This window comes from Rhinichthys klamathensis, unplaced genomic scaffold (assembly GCF_029890125.1).
Source record: "Rhinichthys klamathensis goyatoka isolate OS25496 unplaced genomic scaffold, OSU_Roscu_1.1 h1tg000006l_1, whole genome shotgun sequence".
NCBI classification, from domain to species: Eukaryota; Metazoa; Chordata; class Actinopteri; order Cypriniformes; family Leuciscidae; genus Rhinichthys; species Rhinichthys klamathensis.
Genome location: NW_026606559.1, coordinates 3,679,859 through 3,695,499, shown reverse-complemented (window position 1 = coordinate 3,695,499; position 15,641 = coordinate 3,679,859). Strand labels below are relative to the sequence as shown.

General features: G+C 36.1%; 2 protein-coding genes across 3 annotated transcripts in view; both read right to left on the bottom strand.

Annotated features, from left to right (window-relative positions):
- taf2 (TAF2 RNA polymerase II, TATA box binding protein (TBP)-associated factor) overlaps window positions 1–8,702 on the bottom strand; it is a 68,087-nt gene extending 59,385 nt beyond the window's left edge. The window contains exons 1-6 of one of the 2 annotated variants that reach the window (XM_056257700.1): window positions 8,384–8,702; window positions 8,169–8,213; window positions 7,644–7,804; window positions 6,712–6,830; window positions 6,090–6,231; window positions 781–1,012 (exon numbers count right to left, since the gene is read on the bottom strand). In XM_056257700.1, coding sequence (XP_056113675.1) covers window positions 781–1,012; window positions 6,090–6,231; window positions 6,712–6,830; window positions 7,644–7,771 — 621 coding nt within the window. In that variant the 5' untranslated portion in view covers window positions 7,772–7,804; window positions 8,169–8,213; window positions 8,384–8,702. Of the gene's footprint in view, window positions 1–780; window positions 1,013–6,089; window positions 6,232–6,711; window positions 6,831–7,643; window positions 7,805–8,168; window positions 8,224–8,383 lie in introns of both variants that reach the window. The other variant, XM_056257699.1, reaches the window with a different exon arrangement.
- Window positions 8,703–13,708: 5,006 nt separating this feature from the next.
- LOC130090141 (C-C chemokine receptor type 5-like) lies at window positions 13,709–15,294 on the bottom strand. The gene is made up of 2 exons (XM_056257707.1): window positions 15,174–15,294; window positions 13,709–15,081 (listed from the first exon to the last, which is right to left on the bottom strand). The coding sequence occupies exons 1-2, from the start codon at window positions 15,254–15,256 to the stop codon at window positions 14,016–14,018; spliced, it is 1,149 nt and encodes a 382-aa protein (XP_056113682.1). The 5' UTR covers window positions 15,257–15,294; the 3' UTR covers window positions 13,709–14,015.
- Between the last annotated feature and the right edge of the window lie 347 nt (window positions 15,295–15,641).

The window sequence follows — 15,641 nt, the reverse complement described above, 5'->3', positions numbered from 1 at the left end:
CATAACACCATCGGCTGTGGCCGGAATGCCAGAAAATACTACACTACTTATATGATTTATCTGGGTCACCTTGGAAACGGCATTTGTGTGCAGGCAAGCGTCAGCATCGGTCGGGCACCCCTCCTCCTCCTGTAGCTCACGCCAGCGAGCGAACGCTGGACCAATGGTGATCCTCGTCCTGGCTTTTCATTTGTCACTATGCCTTTTTCTTTTTTTTAGTGTCCTCTGACAAAACCTTTGCCTTCTTCCTTGTAGCTGTGGGTTCGGCCATGACGAAAACATACAGACGGCAATCAAACGCGAGTTGAGCACTCACGTCAGAATCTGAGGAAGTTGTGGGTGGTGGGGGAAGTGACGTATGCCGTAAAGTGGTTGGATTTTGTAGTTCTTTTTGTGCTCGGGTTCTTACCCGAAACCCGAAGTTACATTGTGCTAGGAAAAGCGATACAGACACCTTCAGGCTACGGCAGACGTGTCATTCAACCTATTGTAAGTCGATGTACCATCTCAATGGGTTTTGGTAATATATTATAAAGGTTGAAAAGTTCCACAGTGTGCCTTTAACAATAGTAATATATTCCTGTTTTAATTGACTTATGTATTATTTTAAAGGAAAACCACTGGAAGACCTTTTCACATTGTTGACAACTCGGACAGATCAGGTGAAAAGCTGTAAGCCTCTGCCCACAAAAATCTTTGAAAATGACCTTTGTCTTATCCTCCAATTTTCTAAACTATGGATTCAAAACTAAAAATGACATTAGATTTTCTCACACACACCTCATGCATGTAGGGGTCCACCAGAATCTCGAAGGGCCCCACAGCCAGGGAAATGTTCGGGGCCGCAGTGGGGATGGGCAGCATGTAGTGGTAGGTCTTCTTGCGCATATCGTTGGTGTAGACTGTCTCCACTAGGTCCCCACAGGACACTGCCACCATGGAGGCATCCACTGTGAACTCAAGCTTCCATGTGCACAGCTCAGAGTAGGAGTCTACACATGGAAACCAGAACCTAGTGAAGAAGATTAGGAAATATATAATAATCAGTAGTACTATTACACTCATACAGACAAGTTGGTGTGTATGTACATTAGGGGTGTGCTATATCGCCTGCATGATGTGTGTGCGCATTTAGAGTGCATTCTTTCTCTGCATGATTTTACATATTAAAATGCAAAATTCAAGATATGGGGGGAAAAAAATGTTTCTGTCTTTTATATTTATATCATTTGATATAGTTAAACAATATCATTCGAAGAGCGACATATCGACACAATTGACCTTTCGCCGGACCCTCTCCCAAAACGGCAGCAACCGTTACTATGTGAGCAGGTCCGTGAGACTGAGACACTGAGATTAGTCAAAGAAACATGGATAAAGCAGATCAAGAGGATCCACAAAGGATTTACGTTTTCTAAAGGGTTGTTGGTAACATGATATTTTCAGGGGGAAATGAGCAGCAGTCAACTAGCAGTGCAGCACCTGTAGACTACAGTTTAGAGGAGTGCACGTTCGCAACGGGGAAAGCATGAAGCTTACTTGACAACATCAGTTCATATATCAATATCGTAACGAATAGAAATAACCTTAAATAATGTATGGCTATCTGCATCTTTCCGTCTCTTATGTATAGTTACTTTTTAAACAAGAAAATCGCATTCAGCATGACACGCAAGCGGTTGCCGTGGTAATGAACAACCTGCTTGTTAAAGCGAATGTATAATCCTGTATCTGAGGCAAAATTACTAAATATGCAGCGCGAGTTATATATTTCTAACTCCAAACAATTAGCCACTGAACCAGCTTATAAAATCTTCTTCAACGCTGTGCTGGTTGCATTTGAGGTAACTTACAGGTCATGGGGTTTCTCAGATTTTGCTTGAGACCGGTAAGCATTAGCCTCGATAGTAGTCGTGTCTCCTTCATTGCGTACTTTTATATTTTGAATATATCCCTCCACTGCATACTGTAAAACCCCTTTTGCCTCGATCTGGAGGATATCGCTGAGGTATTGCTCACTGACACGCACGGGTATACCTCTTCCCGTCATGGCAATCTGTCGCGCTGGACGTGTTTGACCATTTGTTTGACGGGCGTAGTAACAATAACTAGGGCAACTGTTCAATAAACAAGAAGTTAATATTAAGTGACTTACACTGTAGATACCATATTGCCTGTTTTTGCTCTATTTTTCCAACAAAAATAAAGCCACAAACAAAGCCACAGCAAAACTGTTTTGCGACTGAGCAACACACAGCAGTGTTTCGTTACTGAATGAATCAGTCCTTTTGAATTAATCGGTTGAATGCATGATTCAATGACTCACTCATTAAGTCAGTTGCTGCATCAGAAATCGCATACTCTCGGAGTAGGTACATATTTTGGATAAGTAATAACTCTGCGACCGCTAAAATGTGTTCTATGTAATTGAATGTGTGTAGTATTTATGTAATCCAGAGATATTACATTTGCCATGTTGTCACTAGGGGTGGGAGAAAAAATCGATCCATCGATGCATCGCGATTCTCTCTCCAACGATTCTGGATCGATTCTGAGAATTCCAGAATCGATTCTGAGCTTAGTTTTTAACCAGATGTGCGATGACGTTGAGTTTGCTTTAGAAACACCCGTATTCTGGTTGCTTCCAATTCCTCACACACATACACCACTCGAACCTTCCGTAAAATAATCTTTCATAAAGTTCGGAAAGGTTGAAGCTAATTACAAGGACATTCACAGGCTTCATTGCACAGGATACGCTGTGAGAGACGCGCGCTTTCTTTGATGTTACACTTGAAGTGTGCTGTCTCGCCCGTCGGTATTTTCCTTACAAATGCTCTACGAAGTCATCATTTATGTGGTTTGGAATGCAGTGGACTTTATATTTAAAATATGAACCTCACTAACAGAAGGCTGCTTTCAATTTCAAATGCTGACGCGCGCTTTGTTTGTGAGACTGCTCGCGCATGCGGCTGTGCGACTCCGCGACTCCGTGTAGTGGTTTAATGTAGCCTACTTGTGCAAAATTAACGTAAACACAGCCAGTTGTGTCTTAAGGGATTAAACGGACAGGACACACCGCATTACTTCTTTTATTTCAAAAGAGATGCGTGCGTGAATGCAGCTTAATAGATCTCCCGCAGTCTATGATGTCATAGTAAAAAACAACAGTAAAGATGAAGAAAAATCACTCACAGTTCTTGAATGGAACGTTCAGATAATCTATAGGCTACTGAAAGCACTTTTTGTTTATTGTTTTTTATATTTTTCTATGCTCCTCTTTATTATTTGTTATATTAGTTAGCCTATATTAGTTTAAAATTCTTAACATACAACTGTTTTAATAAAAAAAAAAATATTTTGTAATTATTTTTTATAAAGTACTTAATTACTTATGTAAACTAATGAATTAATAAGGGGGGGGGGGGGGGGGGGGGGTAGATAAAGAATCGTTCTGGAATCGGAACGTGACTCCCAGAATCGGAATCGGATCGGATCGTGAGGTGACCAAAGATTCCCACCCCTAGTTGTCACTGTCATGTGACCTACCAGTGTCAGTGGTGTCACTTCACTGCCATTCACAACTGTTCTCCCATGGCCTCATGAGATAGTAAAGCATCTATCGTATGCACACTTCAGAATTTTGCCAGAAGTAGTACATATTAGGCATTTTTCGCATACTATATAGTATTAAAATATGAGATTTTGGATGCAGACAATTACTTTGTGAAGAAAATGAATCAGCAGTTTGAATGATTCGGCTGAATAAATGACTACATTGCTCACTTATTAAGAGTGACTTGCAACAACCTACTGCCGGTTTTAGCTTCATAAAAGTATAATTAAGGTATCTTTTAAATATATTTCATATTTCAATAATCAAAGTTTTATTTTTAAAACATTAATCTCAAAACATTATTTATGCCATCATAACTACAGGTTAAATTAATTCATGTCCCCTTTGAGTTATATTAAACAGTTTGTGTAAATAAATATAAATGCCACTTCAGATGCAGCTTTGTGTTTCCTCTGCATTGCAAAACAAATTTCATTTGTTTGGTAAAAATAATGTCTTATTATTCTAATTGTCTAGTGTCTAAATAATTCTATTGATTAAATGTAAAAATGTTACATAAAAGATAAGGTAATACATTTAATTATGTTAGAAAAAAAACTGCCCTTATATAGGTAAAATTGACTATAAAGGGTAAAAATAAAATCAATTTACAATATCACACTCAGGTTTTCCCTGCATTGAAAATATCTTTGCAGCCACCAAAATATACCTGCCGTTCTGCAGTACCCGCTAATAGCCGGCTGCTTTAAAACGCTTTAAAATGCTCCCGTGACTGTTTGTGTAAGCGCTCTGTGAAGAGCATCAAAGGTTTCTATTTACAACGTGTTTTTGCAGCGATGAGCTTTGTAGCCAATCACAGACATATCTGTTGAGTAGGGATGGGAATAACAGGACGATACAATACGATACACAGCTCATGATACTGATAATATCACAATACAGCAATTCTGCGATAATCGATATATTGCTAGACAATCTTGTAATGATACATCACAATATCCGTCTATGAAAAATAAATGCCTGTGAAAAGGTTAAGTGCAGGTTCTCTCTTTATTCAAGTCCAAACTGTTAGCACAAAAAAAAAATTCAGTCTGTAAATTACATTTAACATTTTAAGTAAATTAAACATTTTATGCTTATACTTTTTAAAAGCTTAAACTTTTCTTTGTGTGTAAACTGACACATTTAGCTGCTTATCGACTTGTTTTATATAAACCTGGTACATTAAAAAATTTACCAATCTCTTTCATTTAAACCTGGGAACATCTTAGTGTTTACCAGCTTCCTTAAAATAAACCTGGGAATAGTGTTGTCAAAGGTTATGTAAAGGTGTCAAAGGTGTTGTAAAGGTAACTTGGGTATTTTAACATTTTTAAAATGTGACGACACCAGCATTTCCCCCTAGAATTCCCCCTGAGCGCTGTTGAACGGATTCTTAAACACCTCTGATTGGCCATTGTGTTCATGCGCTCAACATTTATGTCTGTGATTGGTTACAATGATCAACGCTTTAAAAAAAATTGTTATACGCTCTTCACCGAGCACGTTTAAATGCAGGCATCTATCAGCGGATCCGTCTGTCAGAGGATATATTAGGTATCCGCTGATAGACGTCTGCTTTTTAACGCTCCCGTGTGTATCTGTGTAAGCGCTCGGTGAAGAGCGTCAAAAATGTCTATTTACAACATGTTTGTCCCATCAATTGTAAAAAAATATATATATATATTTTAAATATTTTATATAAAAAATAGAAGCTGAAGTGCGTCCAGACTTTGACCTTAAACGTGGCTGGGACATCTATTTTTTTACTCACATTGTCTATCCGCCATCCCGTTAAAAACCTTTTTCTTAGGTTAGTTAACTTCTGTTCACGTTTCCCTAATTCATGTGTTGAGCGCCACCTTGAGTCAAGTCAAGTCACATTTATTTATATAGCGCTTTTTACAATACAAATTGTTTCAAAGCAGAGATAACAGGAAAATAATGTAACAAGGTTTGTTTCTAGAAGAAAATAGCGTCACAGTTCAGCTTAAGTAAGTTCTGTGATGTTTCATTTTTGTTGTAAAAAAGTTATTAATTTAGTTGTAATTTACAGTATCTCACAAAAGTGAGTACTCCCCTTACATTTTTGTAAATATTTTATTATATCTTTTCATGGGACGACAACCCTGAAGAAATGACACTTTGCTACAATGTAAAGTAGTGAGTGTACAGCTTGTATAACAGTGTAAATTTGCTGTCCCCTCAAAATAACTCAAGTAGCTTAATGAAGCTATATATATATATAGCTTCATTAAGATACTTTCATTTAAATCTTTGGTACACAAGTATAACTAGGACACTTAACTTTGAGCCTTCCTAAAGATCACAATAATAATGCTGAGGATGTAATCTATATAGGATTGTAATCTTAGTAATTGTGAATCACTATGTGGAAGTAGCCTAACATCTTTAACCATAACTACCACCACAATGATCTTTCATTTCATGCATATGAATGTCTGCAGCTCACCGTGAGGAATTCTGGTTGCCGAAGGAGAAAACATGGGCTGCTCTTTCTGCCATACTTCCTTCCACATCAGGTACTACAAAATGCAACCCTCCTTTCGGTTGATCCAATGAGAATTCAATGTACACCTTCATAACTTTCATCTCTGCACACAAACACCGGGACAAACGGATTATTATTACAGATATTAATCTGTGCCTTAAAAAATGAACAATCAATCCTTGAGGCATTATTAAGGGACATAGTAAGCACTAGTGACGTCAAAAGTTCCGCCACTTCGATAGAAAATTAAAATACCATCATTATTTAATCTTCCAGTAAAAACGACAGAATTCTATCAGGTGAGGTGACAAGCTCACGCACATGTTTCTCCATTTTTTAAGTGCAACAACCACAACTCAAAATATTATCAACAACAAATCCCCAACCTACATTTTTGTCTTCTTCAATAATCAGCTACACTCGAATATACGTCACAGTATGAAAAAAAGGATCTATCAAAGCTTCCATTTCATTGGTTTCTGATTCAGTTGTTAAAACCATCAGATTACAAAAAACTCAAGCCATAAGAACAGAACAGACATTAAAAATTAAATTAAAACGTCATACTGCTTGATCTACTCACCATCTCCCTGTTTCCAGAGCTCAGAAGGAACTTTAATGGAAAGCTCCCCATTCCCAGCATCTGGATCCACAGCACTAACCGCTGCTGTGTAAGCACTGGAGAAATAGTTCAGGTTCCTCCTGTTAACCAGAGGAAAACATGCACCAAGATGAAGACAAGAACACACTTGAAAACCAATACATTATTACCCATTAGAAATTAAGATACTGACAGAAATTCTCAGGTAAATAATAATATCATAATGATAATGATCATTAAATTATAATAATTAATTAATTCATTAATTCAGGCCCTTAGCGTCGAGAACGACGATTGGCATGGCGCTTCAGTCTTCTACTGTTAAGGAAGCCTGTGTACTGCTGGCACCAGATCTTATGGCGGAGTGCCACAGTGCTCGGACGCGGGCAAGCATTTCCCAGGTTTCGCTTGGTAAATTATAAATTATATTTTACATAAAGAAAAGCCCATAGGCACATTCAAGAACCAATACGATTTTTGCATTTTGACATCGCGCCAAAATTCTACTTTCTGAAATACAGTAATGCAAATCATCCTATTAAAGAGAGCATAAAAGCAGAACAACAAATTATATGAAAATACTATACCATTTAAATAATTATTTTTCACCTTACAGTAATGAGAACTGGATGAAGAAATATACTAAATTGGCATTAAAAATTATGCCAACAAACATGTTAATGCAAAACTATGTCCTAAAAATATGCTTTATATTAAAATGGATTTTTTTAAAAATATTTTTTGGGGGGTTGTTGGAGGGATGAAATATTACGCATTTCATGACAGTTTTTGTTTGATTCATAATTCATCTTTCCGCACAATCCCAGGCTGGGACTCCTCTCACTTCATATTACATATTGTGTGTGTGTGTTTTCAAAATTCATAAATAAGTTCATAAATAAATCTGAGCTTACTGCTTGGATTCATGATGGCAGACCTCCAGCGTAGGGTCATTGTAAATGAATGGAGCCTCAAGATCATTCACTCTCACTCTGTAGATACGGCACTGTTTGCTGTTCAGTTTAATACGGTTCAGGTTCATCACTGTTGGAAAGATGGTCAGCTCCACATAACCCTACTCAGAGCAAAGAAATAATAAAAAATCCATACAAAAGTGCTTAAAAAATCCTGCCACATTTATCAATACCATAAGAAATATAGCTTTAACTGTAAAATGAGAAAGGATAGAATTTTTATCAACAAGCTATTTGCTAAGTTATCAGAAAATACTTCATATGCAACAAAAAACTGCATTAAATCTTTGAGTTAAAGGTTAATGACACATCTAATTATTTGACTGTCCATTATAATGTATTGTTCAGTTTTTCATAATGTTAAAAGGTAAAGCTCTTTACAGTCTTGTCTCAATCTACACAAATTTTAATCTGTCTACTTCATACACACACAATATTCAAAATCAAATATGTATGACTACTCACAATGACAGACTTCCTCTGAAAATTTATGTTGTTAATGCAGACAACCTGATGGGTTGTAAAGAGATAAACAAAAAGTAATGCATTAAATTCATGCGACGGTTGAGATGTTGATTATTTATTTAAGATACAATGTTGATTATTTATACTCCTGATTTGACATGTAAACAACTGCAATCATAACCATGCATGCGGTGAAAAAGAGTGCATTTTGATACTTATAGTTTATATGGTCGTGGGCTCTCAAAGCCCTTGTCTTTCTTGCGGTTCATGCTGCTCTTCAGTTTATTCACACAAACCCTCTCAAACAGATGATAGGCGGTGTTATTTCTACTTCAAATACTAAAGGCAAGTTCTTTCTTGCTCAAACATCGCTATAGTCCATCTCGTCATGTTTTAATTCATGGAATAGCTGTGAAGTGTTAAAAAATCAGCAACATCCTTCTCTATTTTGCCGAAAAGCAACAAAACTATTCTTCTTCTGCATGTCTTCAGCCATGTTGTTTGTAACCTTCGCCCTCCCGCGCTAAGGGTTCCCGGATGGTTGTTCATCAGTGTGGAAACCAACATTTAAGGTGCATTACTGCCACCTACTGAGTGTGGGCCAGTAGAGAATACCCATAATGAATGAATTCCCGCGTCTCGCCAGGAGATGGCGCCGCAGCTGAATCAATCATCCATCCGATCCATCCATCCAATTTTTTTTATTTTTTTTTATTGATTATGTATCAAACAATAAGCAGACATACATGACAGAACAGATAGAACTTCTACAGGAATGAAATTATATTAAATATATGTAAAGTTTCAAAAAATGTTTATATATATGTGTGTGTGTGTGTGTGTGTGTGTGTGTGTGTGTGTGTGTGTGTGTGTGTGTGTGTGTGTGTAGGCTATATATATATATATATATATATATATATATATATATATGTATTTATATACATACACACACACACACACACACACACACACACACACACACACACATATATATATATACACACACACATACATACAAAATAACATGATAAACATATACAGAGGAAATATTATGCATCAGTGGTATTACCAAAAAATCATCATAATATTTCAAGAATCTGTCACTTTTCTTGTTTTTAATCAACCAATCAAGTATTAGCTTTATCTTTATAGTAACAGATTATATATTTTAATTGAAAGGATTTGGAAGAATCAAGGTGCCTACATGAAGATATAAACTATTCCAAGTAATGGATCAGTGTTTCATCCTTATTCCCACAAAATGAGCAAGAACTGTCAACATCCATATATTTTGCCACAGTATCATTCACTGTGTATATGTAAGATCTTAAAATGAACTTCTTAAGTCTTATTGGAAATGCAGTACTTATGAGTTAACAGCAGGCTTCCTTCCAGTCTATAAGTTCAATAAAAGAGGCCCAATAAAATTTGCCTTTAGCAACATTATATTTTTTATTCTGAAGAATTTGTCAAATATGCTTATTATTACATTTCTTGTTAAATATACGTATTCCATCTAAGATCAAATCAAGTTCTTTGGTGACACTCTTACTAAAACTTAGATGACATTTAACAAGTTGACTTGCATACCCATTATATTCATTGCATAGCACTGCATTATATTCTTTAAATGGTAAGGGGAAATTATGAACAGACATAAATTCTTCATAAGATAAAAATGTACCAGATTTATCAAAAATGGAGAGAATTCATGTTAATATTCCTGAGATATTCCTGTTAAACCATGAGAGAAAAACAGATTTATTCCTAATCATTATATTAGAGTTGTTCCATAGAAAGGTTTAATGTGGTGAAAAATTGTGGGTGTATAACTTTGCAAGCAAGAAGGGCCTGCTGATGAAATTTAGATTCAATGCAATCTTTTCAGCAAGTAGTTATATTTTAATATACAGGGAAGGCCACCAATTTTTGTAAAGATATGATTCGGGATAAAAAAAAATATAGAATTAGAATTTGTTAAGCATCTTTTAATACAATTTATCCGAAATGTGTTCACTGTATCACTAAAATCTAACACTAACAATCAAATTGTTTTATTAATTCCTTTAGCAGTAGAGTCATTGACAAAAACGAGAAAGGGGATATACAAAACGAGATAATCCTTCTGCTTTAGATAAAAGAACCCTCGCATAAAGGGAAAGGTCTCTTTGGAGCCAAAGATTAAAGATGTTTTTGGTTTTGGTTTTTTTGACCCGGCCGTCCAGCTGCTAAATTTTTTTGTTAAATAAATACCAAGATACCTTACGGCCTCTTTTACTGAGATACCATCGATTGAAGAATCATCATTTTTATAGAGCGTCATTATCTCACACTTGGACATATTCAGATTCAATCCAGAAGCACATGAAAACTGCTCCATTACATTTATAGCCTTGGTTAATTGACTCTTATCTTTTAAAAAAAGAGTCGTGTCATCAGCCAACTGGGAGATTTTAATTTCTCTATCAAAGATGGATATACCTTCCAAGCTTTGTTCATGGATAATACTTAATGATAATAGTTCTGTAACTTAATTTATTTAATGTAAATAATATTTATATACAACAGGGATTCTCATATACAGGTTACATGAAAGGTTGCATAAAAAAGTAACTGATTTGTAAGAAGTTACATCAAAGTGAAAATTGTATTTGAGATAACAATGTATTTACATCAAGATGGAAATAGAGTTTCATCATATTAACAAAATCAGATTATATCAAACTTACTAAGTGATTTGAATTTGCAGCAATATATATATACAATTGAAACCAGATATTTACATACACTTCAGAAAAAAAACACAAAAACTTGTATTTCTTCACTGTCATACATTAAATCAGAGTAAACTTTTTCTGTTTTAGATCAATAAATATTAACATTTTTTGCATTTGTTAAATGTCAGAATCGAGCGAGGGATAATTTTTATGTTTTTTTATCACTTTCATCAAAGTCAGAAGTATACATAAGTTTATTGTGTCTTTAAACAAAAAGAAAACTCCAGATGATTCAATTCTGAGGTTCATAGATTCCATTTGAGTTAATTGGTGGCACACCTGTGGATGCATATAAAGGCACACCTCAAACACAGAGCCTCTTTCTTTGACATCATTGGAAAATCAAGAGAAATCAACCAAGACATCAGGAAAAGAATTGTGGACCTCCACAAGTGTGGCTCATCCTTAGGTGCAATTTGCAGATGCCTGAAGGTCCCACGTTAATCTGTTCAGACAATAATACGCAAGTATAAAAAACATGGGAATGTACAACCATCATACCGCTCAGGAACGAGACGGATTCTGAGTCCCAGAGAGGAACGTTTTTTGGTGTGAAATGTGCGAATCAATCCCAGGACAACAGCAAAAGACCTTGTGAAGATGCAAGCTGAAACTGGTAAGACAGTGTCATTATCCACAGTAAAACGAGTCCTGTACCACCATGAGCTAAAAGGTTACACTGGGAGAAGAAAGCCATTACTTCAAAACCACCATAAAAAAGCCAGACTACTGTTTGCAACTGCACATGGGGACAAAAATCTTAATTTCTGGATGTGGTCTGATGGAACAAAAATTGAACTGTTCGGCCATAATGATAAACGGTATATTTGGAGGAAAAAGGGCGAAGCTTTGAAGCCTCAGAACACCATCCCAACTGTGAAGTATGGGGGTGGTAGTATAATGTTGTGGGGCTGCTTTGCTGCAGAAGGGACTGGTGCACTTCACAAAATAGATGGCATCATGAGAAAAGAGAATTTTGTGGATATATTGAAGCAACATCTGAAGACATCAGCCAGGATGTTAAAGCTTGGGCACAAATGGGTCTTCCAAATGGACAATGACCCCAAGCATACCTCCAAATTAGTTACAAAGTGGCTTAAGGACAACAAAGTCAAGGTATTGGAGTGGCCATCACAAAGCCCTGATCTCAATCTTATAGAAAATTTGTGGGCCGCACTGAAAAAGCGAGTGCGAGCAAGAAGGCCTACAAACCTGACCCAGTTACACCAGTTCTGTCAAGAGGAGTGGGCCAAAATTCCAGCAAACTATTGTAGAAAGCTTGTGGAAGGATACCCAAAACGTTTGGCCCAAGTGAAACTGTTTCGGGGCAATTCAAGTCAAGTCACTTTTATTTATATAGCGCCTTTTACAATACAGATTGTATCAAAGCAGCTTCACAGTGATAACATGAAAATAATACAACAAAGTTTGTTTCTAGAAGAAAATTGCGTCAACGTCCACCTTAAGTAAGGCAGATCAATAATATTGTTGAATATTAAATGTCCCCAACTAAGCAAGCCAAAAGCCAAGGCAATTCTACCAAATACTAAGGAAGTGAATGTATACTTCTGACTTTGATGAAAGTGATTAAAAAAATACATAAAAATTATCCCTCGCTCGATTCTGACATTTAACAAAGGCAAAAAAAATATGTTAATATTTATTGATCTAAACCAGAAAAAGTTTACTCTGATTTAATGTATGACAGTAAAGAGATAAAAGTTTTTTTTTTTTCTGAAGTTATGTAAATATCTGGTTATATATATATATAGCCTCAGTAAAATATTTCAGGTTGGTTGAATCTAGTTACATATTCAATAATCTTACACAATTGCTTTCACTTCAACAAAATGTAGATGTTACCACATGCCTTTCATTTAAGTTAAATAGGCACAGTGCAGTTGTGAATTTGAGTTTCCTTCAGCCTGATGCATTTTCCTGTTGCTCATGGTGTAAAAGGGTTATTCGTCTGCAATTCATTATGCTTTTTCACACCTCGTAAGGTGTGAAAGTACTTTTAAACCGACCGGGTTGCAAGTGATAAACTTCTTGAATTAAAAGTGATTCAAAATCCAAATCAAATCAACTTTTTTTTAAAAAGTCAACAGACTCTGGGTCCAGAGCTTCCTAATTTTTACAATCTCCACTACACCAATGCTGGTAGAATTTAGTGTGTGTCAAAATTAAGTGTGTGTGTATATAGATCTTGTAAAAAATATATGTATATATATTTTTTACAAAATCAAATAAACTTTAAGACATTAGTTTATGACACTTAAAGGAAGGAAAGCAGAGCTATGGTTTCACTCAGAAAACACTATTATTTGCTTCCACCATCTCATATATATCAGTACAACTGAAGAGGAACAAACAAGTCTGCTATTTTTGTAAAAGAAAAATTCCATGATGCCATTCATTCCAAGTCTGTTTGCCTTTCTTCCGCAAAAACACAAAATATGATATTTTTAATAATTATGGTAACCAAAAGGTTTTGGAGAAGATACTTTGGTAACCAAAAGGTTTTAGTTACCATTGACTTCCATTGTGTGTGTGTATATGTGTATATATATATATATATATATATATATATATATATAAAAACATGTTTCAAAGTATCTTCTCTTATGTTCCACAGAAAAAAAAGAAAGTCATACATTTTGGAATGGCATGAAAGATAAAACATTTAAGATATTTCATATTTCCAAAGCTTGATTGTTCTGGTAGTTTAAAATAAACTGCTTTAAAAAAATGTATATACATTTCTGCATTGATTACTCGTATAATGTGGTCCGATCTTCATCTACATCTGGGTTTACACTGTACAATTTTGGCCACAATTTGGCCGTTGGAGACAAATGTTGAGAATCCTAAAAGATTCCTCTGATTCTATACCCCAAAATCTGAAGTCTTGTTTGACATGTTTGCTGACAGCTGATTAATGACCGTTGCAATCAAATTCTGGCAGTGTCAGAAGATTTGACGCACATTCCTATAGTGTTGGTTCTCCTACGACATATATATGTATATAAAATATAAACTTACAATTTTCTTTTGACAGTCTTTTTCCAATTTATACTGTTGTACTAGTTTTCTCATCATTGGTGTTGTGGGAATAAACTGTGGGCTGTGTAAGGTTCATGAATTGCAGTCTACAGCAGGGTGCCATGTACAAGAGTCTGAAAAGGTGCCTCCTAAATTTCTGTCTCACAAACGCATAGATAATGGGATTCAGGCAGCTGTGTGAGTAAGCCAAAGCTTCTGTGATCTGAAGACTTAGACTAATTGCCTTACTGCTGTCACAAGACTGTGTTATGAGTTCATTCAGCTCTAAGACTTTTATAAAAGCTGTGACATTGTATGGAACCCAACAGCAGAAGAAGACCACCATCACCACAATGACTAGACGCATGGCCTGCCTCCTGGAAGAGTGAACTGTCAGGAGTCTCTTCAGAATCATTGAGTAACAAAATCCAATCACAATAAGTGGGAGAATTAGACCCATGATATTCATTTTCAAGATACCAAAAGTCCTCAAAAAAAGGTTTGAATTTTGATCATTTGTTGGATAAGATGTGCAATGTATTTGTTCATTATAACCTGTGGTTTTCAGGAACATCAACTCAGGAAAGGATGCAGAAACAGCAACAATCCATATGAACACACTGACTAAGATCCCATATGTCCTTGTTCGGACTCTCAAGGCAAACACAGCATGAACTTCAGCTAAGTATCGATCAACACTCATAAGTACAATGAAGAATATCCCACTGTAGAATCCAATGTGGTGGACACTGAGGACCATAATGCACATAACATCTCCAAAGATCCACTGGTCTCTGGTGTAATGTGCCAGGAAGGGAAGAGAGGAGACCAGCAGCAGGTCAGCTATAGCCAGGTTCAGGAGACAGATGTCGGTCATGGTTCTCAGTTTGCCTCCCATCAAGACCACCCAGACCACCAGTATGTTACCCAGAAAGCCCAGCACAAACAAAAGGGAGTATAACACTGGAAGAATGTTGGCTCCATGTTCTCCATAAACACAGGAAAATGCAGATGAATCAATATTTCCAGCATAGAAGTCATCATAGTCGTATGGCACATCAGTATATGGCTCATCATCCAATTTCCCATTCGTACTATCATTTGAGCAGGAAAAGAAACTGTAAGCAAAACAGAACTCCACTTTCGACAGTAACTAATCTTAAATGCTTGTATGTCATAACCTCACCAGGATAAAGTATGATGATACAGTTGAAGAGGACCATTGGTTACCATCGCTGTCCATGGACGGAGTGCAAGGGTCCTGTTCATGATAAATGGCTGCTATCCAAATATAAAGGCAAAAAAAAAAAAATGTATCACTGTAACACCGTTTATAATCACAAAATAAAATTTAAAACAGAATCCAAAACGGGCGGCAGTCACTTTTCAGCCGAATGCCTCACATGAATAAAAGAAACAACAACACTAACACCACACATCTGTGTTTAACATTTCCTCTGTATAAACTAACAAAGGATCTTTCAACGATTTCACAACAGTTTCACAAAGTGTTCTTAACTCTGTAAAGAGAGGAAAAAGGGCTTACAACAACAGACGTTCCAATGGTCTTGAGTTTGTATGATTAACAAGAGTAATCTGAAAAATCTAATAAAAATGTAAGACATTAGTTTATGACATTTAAAGGAATGAAAAG

Excerpts from the sequence above, each read along its gene's own strand:
- LOC130090141 (XM_056257707.1), bottom strand. The coding sequence starts at position 15,256 with ATGAACAGGACCCTTGCACTCCGTCCATGGACAGCGATGGTAACCAAT. Across the intron at positions 15,082-15,173 it reads TATCATCATACTTTATCCTG|TACGAATGGGAAATTGGATG; the intron begins GTGAGGTTATGA and ends CTCAAATGATAG.